The sequence below is a fragment of the Eutrigla gurnardus genome, assembly GCF_963514095.1.
Source record: "Eutrigla gurnardus genome assembly, chromosome: 23".
NCBI classification, from domain to species: domain Eukaryota; kingdom Metazoa; phylum Chordata; class Actinopteri; order Perciformes; family Triglidae; genus Eutrigla; species Eutrigla gurnardus.
The window spans coordinates 12318081-12336337 of record NC_139934.1 but is presented as its reverse complement, the minus strand read 5'-3'; the positions used below and the strand labels follow the sequence as shown (position 1 = coordinate 12336337).

Sequence of the window (18257 nt, the reverse complement as noted above, 5' to 3'; positions counted from 1 at the left end):
GCGGCTGGTGAAACATGAACCGCAGAGATCCTCCTCGAGTAGAGTACTGCTGAATCAATGGCCAGCCGTCTCTCAGAGAAGAGGCTGCTGAGTAAATTCAGGAAACGTTTTCACGTCAATCTGCTAAACCTGCTAGTAATCCAGTAAAAAGTGAAGGGTATGAGCCCAGAATGGCGGATGATTGAGAAAGAATGAGAAGGGCAGGAGGTGGACGAAGGTGTCAGATATCCTCACTGTTTTTGCTGTGGCGGCCTGCCAAGGAGTTCATCCCCCCCCCCCCCCCCCATTTACCCATATCACTTTCTCTTGTTATGATGAAGATGGTTCGAAAAACAGGCTCAGCTCTCATTGTTTTCTCCAGCTGTTTGATGGGTAGACATGAGACGGGCACCATGTCAGGATCAGTTTCTTTTAGGAAAATGTAGAAAATAATACACAAATCATCTTAAGTGAGGTCACCTGGTGAATGGTTGAGGGTTTAGTGGCCGGAGGGCTCCAATGAGATAAACATAATTGTGACATCACTTTGATGACATAAAATCATGTTATGTACAATTGCAGGTTTTTATTTTACTTTTTTTTTTACAGCTTTGGTTACTTTTAGAATTAAAAAATGAACATGGCACTATATTAAAAGTATGCTGAATTAGCTATTAGTAGTTCCTGTTTGCGGTGTATCCATGTAAGGACAGACAACCATCACTGAATTACTTTGATTCTGAAGAAAACAAAAACATGATCATTCTCAGGCAGGTTCTGCAGCATCTTGATAGTGTTCCAAGTGTTCCAAGTGGATTAAAGAATATCACAGATGATACTTTATATGTGTATGTTTTTTAAAATGTGCAACTGAGTGGACAAAATTACTTAAAAAGTGTATTAAATCTTAAAAAAAATCTGAATCAACATTATTTGATTGAGTGATGGACGGTGTGAGTGTGTAGGTTCTCCGGAGATGATTGGTGCAGCATCCAAGCTGGTGGTTCAAAAGGCCGGCTCCTCCCAGCTCCTGTGAGGCGCTCCTCTCTTCACACAGACCTCCAGCATAATTTGTCTTCTGTTGAATGTCCTATCTAAGTATTACAATAAAAGCACAGGTTCAGTAGGGGTGGGGAGCATTCATGTATAAACGTATTTTTCCTGTGTTTTTATTAGGTTGGGATTAATAACAAATTATTAAAAATCGCTCGTATTACTTGTCCGAGTGTAGTGAGTCCAAAACAGACAACAAAAAAAGCCATGGTCAAATTCATAGTCATTGAAAGTCATACTATAGCATGTCGAAAAAAAAGTGAAAAATCGACAAAATTCATAAAAGGTTGTAAAAATTATTTGTCATGACATTTGCTTGTTAATGCTTGTCAATCAAAGTCTGAGTGTAGTGAGACCAAAACAGCCATAAAAAGCCTTAGTCATATTTTTGGGGAAAAAAAGTCATACTATAGCATGTCGAAAAAAAGTTAAAAAACATTCATAGTATAGCATGTCGGAAAAAAAGTCATAGTAAGAAATATGCAAAAACAGAAATGACAGATAAAACGAGCTCATCATTACTCCGACAAGGGATGATGTGCAACCATACGACTCCGGTGGGACTCGAACCCACAACCTTTGAATAACTGCTCAAGTTCTTTGACACTAGAAGTCCAACGCGCTATCCATTGCGCCACGGAGCCAGGATGACAACTGTCACATGAGAGCAACAAAAAAGTCATAGTATAGTATGTCGAAAACTAATGTCATTGCATAGCATGTCAAAAATTCTCGAAAAAGTCAGTCAAAATAAATTCATAAAAAATTCATAAAAAATATTAAAAAGTTCATAAAAATCGCTCGTATCGCTTGTCACGCCAAGTCTGAGTGTAGTGAGTCCAAAACAGGCATAAAAAGCCATGGTCAAATTTTTCGGGGAAAAAAAGTCATACTATAGCATGTCGAAAAAAAAGTGAAAAATCGACAAAATTCATAAAAGGTTGTTAAAATGATTTAAAAGTCATAACATTTGCTTGTTAATGCTTGTCAATCAAAGTCTTAGTGTAGTGAGACCAAAACAGTCATAAAAAGCCTTAGTCATATTTTTGGGGAAAAAAAGTCATACTATAGCATGTCGAAAAAAAGAAAAAAAAAGTCATACTATAGCATGTCGAAAAAAAAAGTGGAAAATCGACAAAATTCATAAAATGTTGTAAAAATGATTTAAAAGTCATAACAAATGCTTGTATATCGCGTGTCAATCAAAGTTTGAGTGTAGTGAGTGCAAATTAGTCATAAAAAGGCTTGGTCATTGCTTGCAGGTGGTCTAGTGGTTAGAGTACATGCCAAATACCCATATACACATATGCAGATGACAGCGGTTCGAATCCCGGCTGGAGGTCCTCTGCTGAATGTCACATCTCCCTCTCTCTCCCATGTTTCCTCTCTGTCCACTGCTAAATAAAAAGGTGTCTGTGCCAGGAGAAAAGCTTTAAAAAAAAGCCTCACTCACTTTAAAAAAAAAAAAAAAAAAAGTCATACTATGGCATGTCGAAAAAAAGGTGAAAAATTGACAAAATTCATAAAAGGTTGTAAAAATGATTTAAAAGTCATAACATTTGCTTTTTAATGCTTGTCAATCAAAGTCTGAGTGTAGTGAGACCAAAACAGGCATAAAAAGCCATGGTCAAATTTTTCGGGGAAAAAAAAGTCATACTATATAGCATGTCGAAAAAAAGTAAAAAAACATTCATAGTATAGCATGTCGAAAAAAAAGTCATAGTAAAAAATATGCAAAAATAGAAATGACAGATAAAATGAGCTCATCATTACTCCGACAAGGGATGATGTGCAACCATACGACTCCGGTGGGACTCGAACCCACAACCTTTGAAAACTGCTCAAGTTCTTTGACACTAGAAGTCCAACGCGCTATCCATTGCGCCACGGAGCCAGGATGACAACTGTGACATGAGAGCAACAAAAAAGTCATAGTATAGTATGTCGAAAACTAATGTCATTGCATAGCATGTCAAAAATTCTCGAAAAAGTCAGTCAAAATAAATTCATAAAAAATGCATTAAAAATATTAAAAAGTCATAAAAATCGCTCATATCGCTTGTCGCGCAAAGTCTGAGTGTAGTGAGTCCAAAACAGCCATAAAAAGCCATGGTCATATTTTTTTTTTTTAAAAGTCATATTATAGGCTAGCGTGAATGGTTGTTTGTCTCTACATGTCGGCCCTGTGATAGACTGGCGTCCTGTCCAGGGTGTACCCTGCCTTCGCCCAATGACAGCTGGGATTGGCTCCAGCCCCCCCGCGACCCTGAATACAGGATAAGCGGTAGACAATGGATGGATGGATGGATATTATAGGCTGTCAAAAATTCATGAAAAAGTCTGTCAAAATGAATTCATAAAAAATTCATTAAAAATATTAAAAAGTCATAAAAATCGCTCATATCGCTTGTCGCGCCAAGTCTGAGTGTAGTGAGTCCAAAACAGGCATAAAAAGCCATGGTCATATTTTTCGGGAAAAAAAAGTCATACTATAGCATGTCGAAAAAAAAGTGGAAAATCAACAAAATTCATAAAATGTTGTAAAAATGATTTAAAAGTCATAACAAATACTTGTATATCGCGTGTCAATCAAAGTCTGAGTGTAATGAGTCCAAATAAGTCATAAAAAGGGTTAGTCGTGGCTTGCAGGTGGTCTAGTGGTTAGAGTGCATGCCATATACCCATGTACACATATGCAGATGACAGCGGTTCGAATCCCGGCTGGAGGTCCTTTGCTGAATGTCACATCTCCCTCTCTCTCCCATGTTTCCTCTTTGTCCACCGCTAAATAAGAAGGTGTCTGTGCCAGAAGAAAAGCTTAAAAAAAAAAAGCCTCACTAACTTTTTGAAAAAAAAAGTCATACTATGGCATGTCGAAAAAAAAGTGAAAAATCGTCATAACCGTCAAAAAAGTCATAGCAGTAGTATACTGAGAAACTCAGTTGACAAAATTATATTTACATTCAGGGCATTTAGCAAATTCATAAATTATTACAAAGTGCTGTATGGTAATGAAAACTGTTTTCAGACGACTGCCGATTATAAATAAATGGGAGCTTGTGGGCAAGCTTTAAGAAGTCAATTGAGGGGATTTCTCATGTTGGTTCTCACTAAGCATATGAACACATTTAAGCAAAGAATGTGTATTTAATTTATTGTGATCGTCAGACAGTTTATGCAAATAACTTTTTAAAAATGTTTTACGTTCAACATTGTGGGCGTTATGTAAATACTGCATATTATTCATCTTTCAATGGCTTTTTTTTTGTGACGACCAAGAAGGATTATAAAAAAATCCATCCATCCATCCATCCATTTTCTTCCGCTTATCCGGTACCGGGTCGCGGGGGCAGCTGCCTGAGCAGGGACGCCCAGACTTCCCTCTCCCCGGACACTTCCCCCAGCTCCTCCGGGAGGACCCCAAGGCGTTCCCAGGCCAGCCGGGTGACATAGTCACTCCAGCGTGTCCTGGGTCTTCCTCGGGGTCTCCTCCCGGTGGGGCATGCCTGGAACACCTCCCGAGGGAGGCGTCCAGGGGGCATCCGATGCAGATGCCCGAGCCACCTCAACTGGCTCCTCTCGATGTGGAGGAGCAGCGGCTCTACTCCGAGCTCCCCCCGTGTGACGGAGCTCCTCACCCTATCTCTAAGGGAGCGCCCCGCCACCCTGCGGAGGAAGCTCATTTCGGCCGCTTGTATCCGGGATCTTATTCTTTCGGTCATGACCCAAAGTTCATGACCATAGGTGAGGGTAGGAACGTAGATTGACCGGTAAACCGAGAGCTTCGCCTTTCGGCTTAGCTCTCTCTTTACCACGACGGACCGATACAGCGACCGCATTACTGCAGCCGCTGCACCGATCCGCCTGTCAATCTCGCGTTCCATCCTTCCCTCACTCGTGAACAAGACCCCAAGATACTTAAACTCCTCCACTTGAGGCAGGAACTCCCCCCCGACCTGGAGGGAGCAAGCCACCTTTTTCCGGTCAAGAACCATGGCCTCAGATTTGGAGGTGCTAATCCTCATCCCGGCTGCTTCACACTCGGCTGCAAACCGTCCCAGGACATGCTGGAGGTCCTGGCTCGAAGGAGCCAACAAGACCACATCGTCCGCAAAAAGCAGGGATGAAATCCAGTGGCTCCCGAACCAGATCCCCTCCGGCCCACGGCTGCGCCTAGAAATCCTGTCCATAAAAATAATGAACAGGACCGGTGACAAAGGGCAGCCCTGCCGGAGTCCAACATGCACCTGGAACAGGTCTGACTTACTGCCGGCAATGCGAACCAAGCTCCTGCTCCGGTCATACAGGGACCGAACAGCCCTTAGCAGAGGGCCCCCGACCCCGTACTCCCGAAGTACCCCCCACAGAATGCCACGAGGGACACGGTCGAATGCCTTCTCCAAGTCCACAAAACACATGTGGACTGGTTGGGCAAACTCCCATGAACCCTCGAGCACCCTGCGGAGGGTATAGAGCTGGTCCAATGTTCCACGGCCAGGACGAAAACCGCATTGTTCCTCCTGAATCCGAGGTTCGACTATCGGCCTATTATAAAAAAATAATGCATGAATTCAAATGTAAGAATTGCAGCATTGTGTGAGTCTGTTCTTTCTGATAATTAATTAAATTCTGCTCTATTTTTCACTTCAGTACCATGATGGGAGCTAGACAGCGTTTTCAATTTACTCGTGACGATATTCAGGGTTATCCTGATAATGGAAATAATTTCTTGTGAGTGCAGATCATCCCATCCTTATCCCAGACAGTCTTAGTGCCATACCTTTATTAGAAGCAGTTTGTTCAGAGGGCTAAAATACACCTCGTTTTGGTATTATGAGGAGATATTTCCCACACACTGCCAATCTGATTAACTATCATTCCAGGGCACTGATTTTTATTTATTCTTAAATCCCAAATAGTAAACCAACGACACTCACAACTACTTGTATAGTTAGTTTCATCTCATTAAACCTCTCAGCGCTCTCTCCAAGAATGTTCCCCGTCGCAGCATGACGACCACAAAGCCTTCATTTCTGCTACTCGCGTGTCAAGTGTTTGAACGTTTGTGCTATACATAGAAAGTGGGCTCGGAAAATCACTTTCTTCTCCAAAGTTTGAAATATTCTGTGACAGTAATCCAGGATCAGTGACGGCTGAGTAAAACCAGCCTGCAGCCTATTTATGGAGCTTTGAGGACTATTTTTATTCTGTTAGTTTAAAACAGAAAAGCGTTCCAATAATGTCTTGCAATAATGTTTGAAGTTTGAAGGGGTGCAGCGGGACAGCAAATAAACATAATTAAAAAAGAAACTAAAATCTAAGAACGTCAATGCGACAATGACTGAGGAAAACTGCTTAAAATAAAACATTTTATTCTGTTTTTCAATAATCGGTGACTTAGTAATGGTTTTGTCAGTATTCACAATCAACACGATCAGTTTTCAGACAGAAACATTTTTAAATCAAGTATTAAGTTATTAAGGCAGTCAATAACATTGAGTTGACACACTGACAAAAGCAGATTTACATTGACGCTTGGAATGTGTGAAGAACAAACAGTGATCTGACACAGACGGCAGGAAAGATGAAGGGAAAATATAGAAATGTAAAACTTTTTTTTGTGGACAAAGCAGCTGAAGACTTCATGCCTTCCCTCACGATGGATTTCTGCGGACCACAAGTTACAGTATGTTGATATGACGGCTACTTTGTTTGTTTTCCGACGCAGGAAGACATCGTTCAGTGAAGGCATCAAGAATGATAATGAAAAGACTCCTCTTCTTCTCACTAACACACATCTAACAAAGACATCTGTAAACCCTCTGTATTTTTACAGTGAATGAAATTGTAAAGATCTGGCAACCCGGATGGAATATTCACTCACATAAGGTCAGGCTTCCCACTGAAACAATGTAGTTACTGTGGAAGAAATAGAAGTATCAATATGTAGTGTTTGCTACTAATTGGTGCTGTCGTACCAAAGCAAGTGCACGTCTTTAAACCCGACTCTAGAGATATTAAACGTGATTTATAACCAATCAAAATAAGACTCAAGATGGAATAAACTGGAATAAATGCTCTCGTTTAGCTCTCATCATCTTTCCTTGCATATCTTAACTATATATATATATATATATATACACACACACCTCATATCTATATATATATATATTTATAAATATATATATCCCCTCAATTCTAAACCACTAAAAGAAGAAGCAGCAATCTCAAAAATGAGAACATTGTGATTAATGTTTTCTGGCTGTAAATGGCTCTTTGCACCAAAACACGGACAAGGATTGGATTATTTTTGGACGCCTTTCTTCTGTCATCCATTATTACGTGAACTCACATGCCGGACTCTGGACTGAGAACAAGATAACGACGCTCGCCCTAGTTTTCGGACATCTTGCGGATCATGTAGTTGAGGATGCCTCCGTGGTGGAAATACGCCAGCTCCACGTCGGTGTCGAATCTCATCCTCACCTGGAAGGTTTTCCCCGTGTCGAGCTGCGAGGAGAGAGACGCACGACATCACGAATCACATGACCTCAGCGGTGACCCCGCCCCCACAGAAACGTCTTTAACGAACCTTCACGTCCACCGTCATCCTGGGCGTGAGCTGCTCAGGCATGAGGATGGTGTAGCGCTCTCGGCCGGTCAGCCCCAGGCTCTCGGCTGTGTCTCCTGCTAGATACTCCAGAGGAATCACTCCCATCCCCACCAGGTTACTGCGGTGGATCCGCTCATAGCTCTCCGCCACAACGGCCTTAATGCCCTAAAAACAACAAGGACAAAGTTCATTCTCGTCTCTTTAAAACACAACTCCACTGCTTTCTTCAGGAGAACGACCGAAGCTGTCACGTGATGACATTAACTATGGCTTTTTTATGACTGTTTTGGATTCACTACACTCAGACTTTGCTTGGCATACAATATGAGGGATTTTTATGACCTTTTAATAATTTTTAACAACAATTTATGAATTCTGTCGGCTGACTTTTTTGAGGAATTTTTGACATACAATACTATGACCCCCTCCGAAAAATATTATGATGGCTTTTTATGACTGTTTTGGACTCACTACGCTCACACTATGCTTGATAAACAATATGAGGGATTTTTAAAATAATTTTTTTCAATATTTTAGACATTTTATCAAGTGACTTTTTATTTTACAATCTACAAAATATGTATTTTCGTTATGTGTTTCCAAAGATCCTCACCAGCAGAAAGGGGCCCTTGGCTGCCCAGTCTCTGGAGCTGCCCGAGCCGTACTCCTTCCCTGCTAGAACCACCAGAGGGACTCCGGACTGCTGGTATCTCTCCGCAGCATCAAATACATTCATCTGGTGAAATATGCAGTCGTTAGTCCACGTGCAACAGTGCATCTAGTCGACATGATGTGAGGCAACACTGAGGTCATTGCTTAGAGTCTATAAAGAGAAGCAGCGTGTAGAAGTTTCTCTACTCGTTACGTGAAAGCAATTAACCCAAAAGCATTTAGTTGAGACCCGTGTCAAACGGCATCCGTGTGATAAACGTTACGACGTTACAGAGAGGTGTTGCATGCTGACCGTTTCTCCAGTTGGCAGGTGGATGGTTTGTGGCGCCTGCTTGTTGATGAACTTGTTAAAGAGGCGGATGTTGGCAAACGTCCCTCTCGCCATGATGGCGTCGTTACCTCGTCGGGAGCCGTAGGAGTTGTAGTCGCGAGGGCTCAAACTGTCCAAACATTGAGAAGCAGGAAGCTTTTATTGGACGGTCAACAATCATAACAAGGACAAACTGGGTAAACATGCCCTGCCCAGTGGATTATGATTTAACGTACCCAAGTGAGCGTTTCAATCTAAACCAGGTTGGATTTAAAGTCTGACAGCAGTTTATCATCACTGCAGATTCACCCTTTAGGTTGTGTTTAATGTGATTAATAGTTTAGAGAACGACTGGCTGCTGCCTATTAGTTCCACTGCATTCAAAGCTCACATGGCTGCTCTTAATTATTCCTCCCACTTGAAAGCGGTGAGGTCACTCACCCTCTGCTGGTGAGGTAACGGGCTGCGGAGCTGGTCCTGGCGATGTTCCCTGCAGGAGAGATGTGGTCGGTGGTGACCGAGTCTCCCAAGTTCAGCAGCACGTAGGCGTCATGTATGGACTTGGGCGGCTCTAGCTTCATGGTCTGCATAGAGACAACACCATACATTATGAGAATAATATTGGTGTCTCATCAAAATGTGGGTACACTATTGTCAAGTAGCAGAAATATTAATATAAATAATGCCTATACACCAGTAGTATCCCATCCATTAAAATAGCTGTAGCTGTCAGTGGGATTCAGAGTAATATTAAATATTTGAAATAGCACTACTAATCTAAAAAGTATTCTTATATATTCTTTATATTGTGTTTTCTATAGTTATATCTTCTATTAGTGTTGATATGTATAATTACTTTTCCTGCCTGATGCCTTGATTTTCAAGCACCTTACTAAAAACACCTTTTTTTGTTACCCTGGCCATAAACCAGACCATTGGAAAGGTGCGTTTCAGCCAATCAGACAATTCTTACAAAATGAAAACTGGACTTGACTTTAGCAATAGTGTTTAAGTGAGTTTGGGAAGGTGTATTGATTCGTGCATTTACCAAACCATCGAAGAACGGTGGAGACTTGATGTAGGTGGATTTGGGGTCCCACGTATACAGCTTGTCAGAGGGAGCAACCAGAGAGTTCCAGCGTTCGTTCACACTCTGCCACAACACAACAGAGATTCATGTTAATCAAACAATCTACATCACACTGATGCAATGCTCGTTGGTTACCAAAGGTTACTCCACCTCAATCTTCGCGTAGACTTCTTTGAACATTGATGGGATGACAAACGTTCTCTCCACAGCCTGGATCTCCTCCCGTGTGGGCCAGATATCCCTCAGGTAAACCTCTCTGCCTTCAGAGTTGATGGCTACAGAGGAGACAATTAAACACATGAAACAACCTTCGTTTGAGCGGGCAAAGACAAATATGAACACAAAACTCCTAACTGCTGCTGCGCTAGATTAATCAGCATGGTACTGCTCATGCGAGGAGTTCAACTACAGGCACCACGACTCTGCTTTCTCTGGCAGGCTTGCATTGTGTGATGGTTGTAGAAGTCTAGTTTGTCCACTTTGCAGAACAGCAGCTAACCTCAAACACATCCTCTCATCCTGCAAAACAAGCATGAGTCAGGGAAGCCACACATGGAGGCACACCCAAGTCCAAATGTTTGGCATCCATTGAGAAGGAGAGGGTGAAACACCTCTCTTTGTCTCAAGCATGATGGGTTCAACTCGTCATTTTATTAAGTGAACCCTCACAGGAAGTTGAAGAGGCAGAATCTGGTCATGGATGAAGACGGCATACCTCAGCTGGGCCTCAAGATAATATTACGTTGGGAAAAAAATAAAAGCCGATGGAAAACTAAATGGAAACAGATGATTCCCCCCCAAATCTAACATTCATTATAATCATCGGCTGTAGAGCCCGCCTCCAGTTTGTAATGTTTCCAGTCAGGATGCTTTCTATTGCCCTACTGTAAAAAAGTTAACAAGACACAGGAATTTAGACATTTCCTTCAGAAATACAGCCATGTATGGGCTTCTTTTCATGGAGATGGGTGATGACCATGTTGGGCTGTTTGTGATGCTGATTCCCAGGAACTTAAAACTGTTCACTTGCTTTTTTCCCCCCTGTAGAGTTAATCTCAATAAGTACTCACCAATGGGTTCGCTATCAAAGTCTATCCTCACAGTGCCGGCTATGGCGTAGGCGATGACGAGTGGAGGGGAGGCCAGGTAGTTAGCTCTGGTGTTGGGGTGGACCCTCCCTTCAAAGTTTCTGTTCCCCGACAGGATCCCTGAGGCAACCAGATCTCCCTGAAACACGGATCACATGTAAGAACTCAACGAATGATAGGACTTCATGATGAATGAAGAGGGCTATGCTTTTTGGATTTTTTCCCAACCCTTTATTGAGTGCCTATAATAATCACAGAACACGTAAGTGTGAGGCATGCTGGGAAGACGAAGAAAAGGTACAGTTAATGAAGAAGAAAAGAGCTACTGAGTGCTTGAATGGTGAATTGAAGATGGGAGTACCTGGGTTATGGCCTCCACCACTGGCTCTGGGAGCGGCCCACTGTTGCCTATACAGGTCATGCAACCATAGCCGACGACCTCAAAGCTAACAGGGAAGACAAAGTGACTGTTTACAAGGCAAGCAAATTACCTCCAACGAGCTGCATACTAACTTCAGTTGACTGCGCCATGAGCACCAGGAGCGAGGCCTCATTATGTCACACTGTTTTATCATAAGGTGTGTTTGACGATCTGCCGGTGTTTATTTATTTAACCTTCATTTTAGCAGGATGTTCCCATTGTGATTTAAAATCTCTTCCGATGGAGTCAAGATGCAATCATATAAAGTTTCACATAAATACACAAATAACAGACTTATCAACATCTAGTTGTTTTACAAATATCATGCTATATATTCCAATTGTGATGTTGCATTAATTACACAGTGTTTGAGTATTATCCACATTTCCAGTGCATAAAAAATAAACTGTAAATAAATACTGTTTAATGAATAAACCCGACTAATATGTCATACAAATGTAATCAATGCATTTATGAGTTATATCCATCAACAGAGCTAATTTTGTGTGCTTTCTTTTTTTCCAAATATCTAGATCAAATGATTTTGAAATGACAAGACATTTGTTGTGTTATTCCACACAGTGCTTCTCAGATGATTTGTGTACTGAAGGTTTAGAGCACCCTCTGCTGGAAAACAAGACAAATTACTTTTAACAGTCTTTACATTTTGGCGTCTGAGTAGCCAATCAGTCACCAGCAGAGGGCGCTCCTCCTAAATCCTGCCTTGTAACAGAAAAAACAAGAGCAGGGAGGAGCAGGTTCACTAAGAACTGTTATTTAAATAGTTTAAAGTGTAACTAAACCAGCTGAGAACCAATGGTTGTGGGTGGATGGATCCAAAAACACAGAAAGTGACTGCATGAGACATTTGAGTGACTTACCCCATCTGAGAGAGGTAGTCCATAACTCCACTCTCCTTTAGGTAGTAGGTGACCACTCCACTGCCCGGCGACAGGCTGGTCTTTATGTACGGCTTCACACTCAATCCACACTCTATTGCTTTTTTTGCAAGGAGTCCTGGAAGAAGAGCATTTATCCTTAATAAGTGTGTCAGTATTTAACATTGCCATCTCTGAAAACTCCCTGATATTCCATATGGAGAAGTAGAGCCGCCCACCTGCTCCAAGCATGACGGATGGGTTGCTCGTGTTGGTGCAGCTGGTGATAGCAGCGATGACCACGGAGCCGTGGGCTAATGTATACTCGTTTCCATTAAACTGGAAGGGGACCTCGGTGTTGTGACGCTCAGGAGCCACCTGGAAACCCTTGAAACCTTGCTGGAAATGACACAAACCGACAGGAAATGTTACTTGTGGAGTCAACGATGCCCTGAATGTTTCAGCAAAGAGTCATGGACACAAGTTCAAGCTATTACTGACGGCTTTACATTCCTGAATCTTGTCCATCCATATGTGATGCACGAGAGCCTACGGTACCTACCTTTGCTCCCAGGCAGGCTTCAAAGTCTGTTTTCATGTCGGACACGGGGATTCTATCCTGAGGTCTTTTGGGGCCGCTGCAGCACGGGACCACTGCACTCAGATCCATTTCCACAACCTGAGAGAGAGACGGACGTCAGTCTTAGATGTTGGATATTCAAATACGGCAAAAGTGCTGCATGTTGCATATTAACCATTTCCCACCAAGTCATTCTATCCACATTACCGATGATTATTCATCAAAAATCTCATTGTGTAAATATTGAGTAAAAGCACCAATATTCAACCCTACAATATTGTAGGATATTTGATTTCCTCCATATAACCCTGGTTATAATCAGGATGTGTCAGTAAGCTACTCTGCAAACACTATTTTACCTTTTAAAGAGGAATTCTAACTCAACTCGATAAGTAAAACTTCAAAATGATGTAGACACTGACCTGAGTGAAATCTGGGTCCTGAGAGACGTCGTTGTAGTCTCTGAACATGGACACTGCCTTCAGGTACTTTGTGATGCTGATCAGCTTTTCAGCATCTCGCCCTGAATACAAAAAAGGAAACAGACTCAATAATGTCCTGTGATGAATCAGAGAGGTGTCTTAAATAAATTAGGTATCGATCAGTAAGTGCAAGCTGCTTTTAAAAACCCTCAAAAGAGGGGGAATCAAATCTCGTGAACATTGATGGTGCTGAAGGAAATAAGAATGCGTCCATCAGTCAAACATGACAGCGGAGCCATTATCTCCACAGTCACCACACTCACCAGTCTGCTCCAGGTACTGAATGCTGACGTCGTCCACGGGGAAGAACGCTGCTGTGGCTCCGTACTCTGGACACATGTTGGCGATGGTGGCTCTGTCAGCGATGGACAGCTGAGCAACACCTGGGCCGAAGAACTCCACAAACTTCCCCACGACGCCCACCTGACGGAGGTGCTGAATGCACACGGGGGAAAGGGACGATGTCAGATTGTGATGCTAAATACAACATGGGCTTCTTGTTAATGCTGCTAGGGAGCCTAAAAGAGTCAAACATGTCTCTGCATAGCTTTTATTGAATTATTACTTGACCTTGAAGGTAATATTGGTGTACCAGATTGTGGAGTACCTTACCTTAGTTACTGTGAGGACAATGTCAGTGGAGGTAATGAACTTGTCTGGGACCCCGGACACCTTGTAGCCCACCACCTCAGGCAGTACCATGCTGATTGGCTGACCCAGCATAACAGCCTCCGCCTCAATTCCACCCACACCTGACGGATTGATGACAAACCTTATTAACAACTTCATGATCACTGATCAATTCAAGTAAGCTGGTTGCATGATTTAATGAGAGCAGGCATAGAACCATGCATGGATGTTACAAGGGACGTCTATAGGAAACGGGGATTTATATATCTGTCTGCTTGCTAAACAGCATTATTGTGATGTAAACTAGTGTTGTTGATACGGATATTGAAACTAAAAAATCTAAAACGTCAGACGAAGTAATGGAATGGAACTTTTTTCCTTTTAAATTGAAAATCTATTAATTCCAAAATGGACATGGAATGCAGTAGTCTGATGTCCCCTATACTTCCGAGTTTGCAACCAGATATCACATTAAACAGCCTTTAATAAGACTTATGTTTGGTAAAACAGCGCCCCCACTAGCGCATCAGTAATCGGTATACCATGCAACACTAATGCTGATGGTAAACCTCCCTCCAACACGTATCTGAATATATAATGTTGGGCAACAGACAGAGACAAGGCATTGTCTTACCCCAGCCCAGCACTCCCAGTCCATCAATCATTGTGGTGTGGGAGTCAGTGCCCACCAGGCTATCTGGGTAGAAGTACCCGTCGTAGTTAAACACCACTCTGGCCAGGTACTCGAGGTTGACCTGATGAACAATCCCTGAACCAGGAGGAATGATTCGCATGTTCCTGAAGGCTTTGGAGCCCCACTGGGAAGGACAGACAACATATTCTCCGGTTAAAATCTCTTCATAACTACCTATATATCAGACACGTAGACTAACAATGGGTTTTTACTTTTTATACCTTTAAGAACTGAAATCTCTCTTTGTTGCGGTCAAACTCCAAGTCCTGGTTTTTCTGAAGGCTATCAGACCTAAAAGAAAAAGAACAATGTAGATAAAAAGACACGTTATATTACATGTTAAAGCTTCGACAAGCTGAAATGATGATGTTTGCTTGTTTTGTTCTGATTTGTCTTTGAGCATCTAGTGATATATAAAACCAGTGTATTACTATTATTTATTATATTATCGTATCAATATGGAGGTTAGTACAGAATCTATGAACTGCTGGAGCCGTTGCGGAGAGAGCTCTTACTTCCTGTTAAAGTCCACCTGGATGGAATGATCGATGACGAGGTCAGCAGGGCAAACTGGATTAATCTTCTCTGGGTCACCGCCTAGTTTCATCACTGCATCACGCATGGCGGCAAAGTCCACCACAGCAGGGACACCACTGGAAGGACAGTTTAGAGAGACACTCACCATCAGCATCATCATCACCTGATGTCAATATCACAATTAGTTCAAGCTTCTTTGTCCCCACAGAAGGGCCTCTATTCAATCCTTTGTACTGAACAATAAACTGAAAAGGATGCGGTCACTTTTAAACAAATAACCTTTTACATCCTAGATTGCTTCTCAGCAAAATAAAAGTTCTCTGGTTTCAAAAGAAATGTTCCTGTAAAGGGTTCCATCACATTGTTAAAAAAATGGAGCAACTCACTGACAATCTAATGCAAATGAATAGCGTCCACATACGTGAAGTCCTGGAGGATGACACGAGCTGGTCTGAATGGTACCTCCACAGTTTGAGTCTGGGTCTGCTTCCAGTTGAGGATGCTTTCCACATCCGAGCGCTTCACCAGAAACTCGTCACAGTTCCTGACAGCAGACTCCAGGAGGACCCGGATGGAGAACGGCAGGCGGTCTGAGGAACAGATGGACAGTGAACTTCTCTGGAGTAAAAGTCACCAAATGTATTCAATTACACCGACAAAAGGTTTCTGTTTGAATTCAGTAGAGAATCGCTGTTACCATATCTGGGATCTCCAAGTTTGGAAAGATTGTAAAACTGCTGCTTTGGGTCCTTGGGGTCCAGAGGCTCAACTATATGTTGAAAAGGATTTTCCACAGTCGCAGACATCCTCCTCTGTGTGTCAGTAAAACAATCTGAAGCAGAAATATAAGCAGTATTAGCCAATGTAAGAGAAGCAGGGATGGAATTAAACAAATATTGTCACGAGTCTTTCTTCATGTTTTATGATAACTGCACAAAGAGGGATGTCTCTTTACACAGCATGGAAAGGGTTAATTACAAGGCCGTGTCTACAGTCTGAGGGGTGTAAATGGATAAGCCTGAGGGTTAGTGAACTCTTGGCACATGTTTTACAAACCTTACATAACTAAATCTCTTTAGCAAATCTGATGAAAATGTGAATGGAGACGTGCAGCTGACTGTTCAACAAGCTTTTCCTGTTGAAATCCACACAAACTGAATACAAGTTCACATGAAAGGTTCTACGGGGTGTCGTTTCCTTGAGAGGCGTTATCTGTGTGAGAGGTGAACTGATAAAAAGAGCCGCTGACTTGGCCTTCACATCCTGAATGTCCACATATTTGGCTGCCTCGTTGAAGAGCAAGGTCTGCCAGAGGGCAAAGTCAATTTAGGATACTGACATGACTGTGTGATGCAACACACCCAGAGCACGTGTCGAATATGAAAATATGAACTAAAAATAAATTAAGTGGTTCCAACTTTAAATATGCTCATGCCATGGCACCCATTATGAAATAACAGTCGGTGTACCAAAAGCTTGAAAAGCTCAGATTTTTAGTCTTATTGGTGAATTCTGGTGTTCCTATTTCAAATCAGAATCCTTAGCATTAAAAAGTGGGCGGTGTAAGAATGTAGCGTGAGGTCCACGCGCACCTCCCCGTCTAGAACTGCAGATTGATTGCCTGATGAATGTCGTGATCTTATTGGTTGAAACTTAGTGGTACTAGCTTACATAAACTCACGTGATATTTTGTTTTACGGGGGGAAATTTGACTAGATTTTGACATGTCTTATTTTGTTAATTTAACAAAAATACTTGAAAACCACGTAAACTTTCCTTTAAAAAAAAGGTATCAAAAGCATCACTGTTGTAGATCAAATGTTAACAAACCAGCCAGTAAGTTTCCATTTAAATGACACTTCCATGTGCATATGTTTAATCTAAGCAACACTACTTTTACACATAATGTTTTACGTAACTTCAGATCAGTAAACTAATCCTGTCCTGCTCTAAACTCTACGTATTCATTCACATTTCCCCTCTTTACTTAACTTGGCCTTCCGACGTAAAGTTTGCATACGCTAGCGTACATGAACGGGACATGCAAGACCCGGGGCTGTTCCCAACGTAATGTCAGCCTGACAAGGTACACACGAATACAGGTTTCCACTGTGACAGCCCAAGTTAGCTAGCTTACGGCTATACTATTCTGCATTAGCAGACGGGGAATACTACGTCACTCGTTGTTATTCCCTCCTGCGTTAGTGGAAGATAGTTTAGATACTTCATCAAATATGGTCAGGTTGTAATTACTCACCTATGTGAGCAGCAGAGGGGATACAACAGAGCACGACTGTATTTTCGACTGTCAGCAAGCTAACCTCATACAAGAACCTCTTCCGCGTGTTCTTCTTCTTGGTTTATATCACGGTAGTTTGCAGCCTTTAATTTGTACTACTGCCTCCTATTGGACTTAATGCGCCACTGTTATCTTCTTCATCCCTGAGGAAGCTGTTATCATAGACATCGAAATGAGCAGTTTCGTATTTGTTGACAGACAATTGAAATTCATTATTTGCAATATTTCAACAATTTTATATCTGTTTCATGAAAATCAATTTCTATCTTTTTATGGAGAAATTGCTGAAAGTTGCTATATACTGCAAAAAAACAAAACAAATTGTGCATTCAAAATAAAAGTGCTTAAAGTGTCTGATAGTCTGACCAGCAGTGTAATTAAGGACCTTCATCCTTTCTTTTTTTCTGGGTTACAATACTTTATCTCGTGATGTGGCATATGTACGGGAGGTTAATTGTGTAGAGGATTGGTACCTGGCTTAGAGCTTTTCTGAGAAAATGTAAAACTAATCTTTTAAAAATTGCTTTAACCCAGAAACCTTTTCAGTCCTTTGGAGAAGAAGATAAGTTAATTTTTCAAATTAATAATGTAGTTTTGGTCCATGCCAAAGAGTATCCATATAGCAGGAAACATCATTATTATCATAAGATCTATGTCTCTGGGATATTTCATGTTGAAGTGATCTGTGGAGTTTCCGCTGATGTTAATGTCCAGGATTGGGGGGGGGGGGGGAACTCAGACGCTCAGAATGGTGACAGTGATGTCCTTTTTTTATTACTATTATTTTTTTGTATTATTATCATTTGAATTGAATATATGATGTCTCTGTGCTGTATATGAATATTTGTTTGGCCTTTGAGCCGCTGATCCAGTTTCACAAATCACACAACCATCTCAGCCAGAGACTTCCTTCTGTTTACATGAGATTGAA

General features: G+C 41.8%; 1 protein-coding gene across 2 annotated transcripts; it reads right to left on the bottom strand.

The window, feature by feature from the left end:
• Window positions 1-6387: 6387 nt before the first annotated feature.
• Window positions 6388-17398, bottom strand: aco1 (aconitase 1, soluble). Of its 2 annotated transcripts, XM_084003750.1 has the most exons (22): window positions 17285-17398; window positions 15725-15859; window positions 15449-15617; window positions 15006-15143; window positions 14712-14781; window positions 14431-14614; window positions 13779-13918; window positions 13430-13601; window positions 13107-13207; window positions 12667-12783; window positions 12344-12503; window positions 12108-12243; window positions 11167-11251; window positions 10788-10944; window positions 9868-9992; window positions 9676-9780; window positions 9069-9211; window positions 8610-8757; window positions 8259-8381; window positions 7625-7810; window positions 7385-7542; window positions 6388-6699 (listed from the first exon to the last, which is right to left on the bottom strand). In XM_084003750.1, the coding sequence occupies exons 2-21, from the start codon at window positions 15831-15833 to the stop codon at window positions 7426-7428; spliced, it is 2685 nt and encodes an 894-aa protein (XP_083859876.1). In that variant the 5' UTR covers window positions 15834-15859; window positions 17285-17398; the 3' UTR covers window positions 6388-6699; window positions 7385-7425. The 2 variants fall into 2 exon arrangements, with proteins under 2 accessions (XP_083859876.1, XP_083859875.1); XM_084003749.1 differs by having other exon boundaries at window positions 6388-7542.
• Window positions 17399-18257: the final 859 nt, after the last annotated feature.

Coding starts and splice junctions, on each gene's coding strand:
- aco1 (XM_084003749.1), bottom strand. CDS start 15,833: ATGTCTGCGACTGTGGAAAATCCTTTTCAACATATAGTTGAGCCTCTG. Junction 14,782..15,005: donor CAGGTGGACTTTAACAGGAA/GTAAGAGCTCTC, acceptor TTTTTCTTTTAG/GTCTGATAGCCTTCAGAAAA. Junction 7,811..8,258: donor CCAAGGGCCCCTTTCTGCTG/GTGAGGATCTTT, acceptor TGTTGTTTTTAG/GGCATTAAGGCCGTTGTGGC.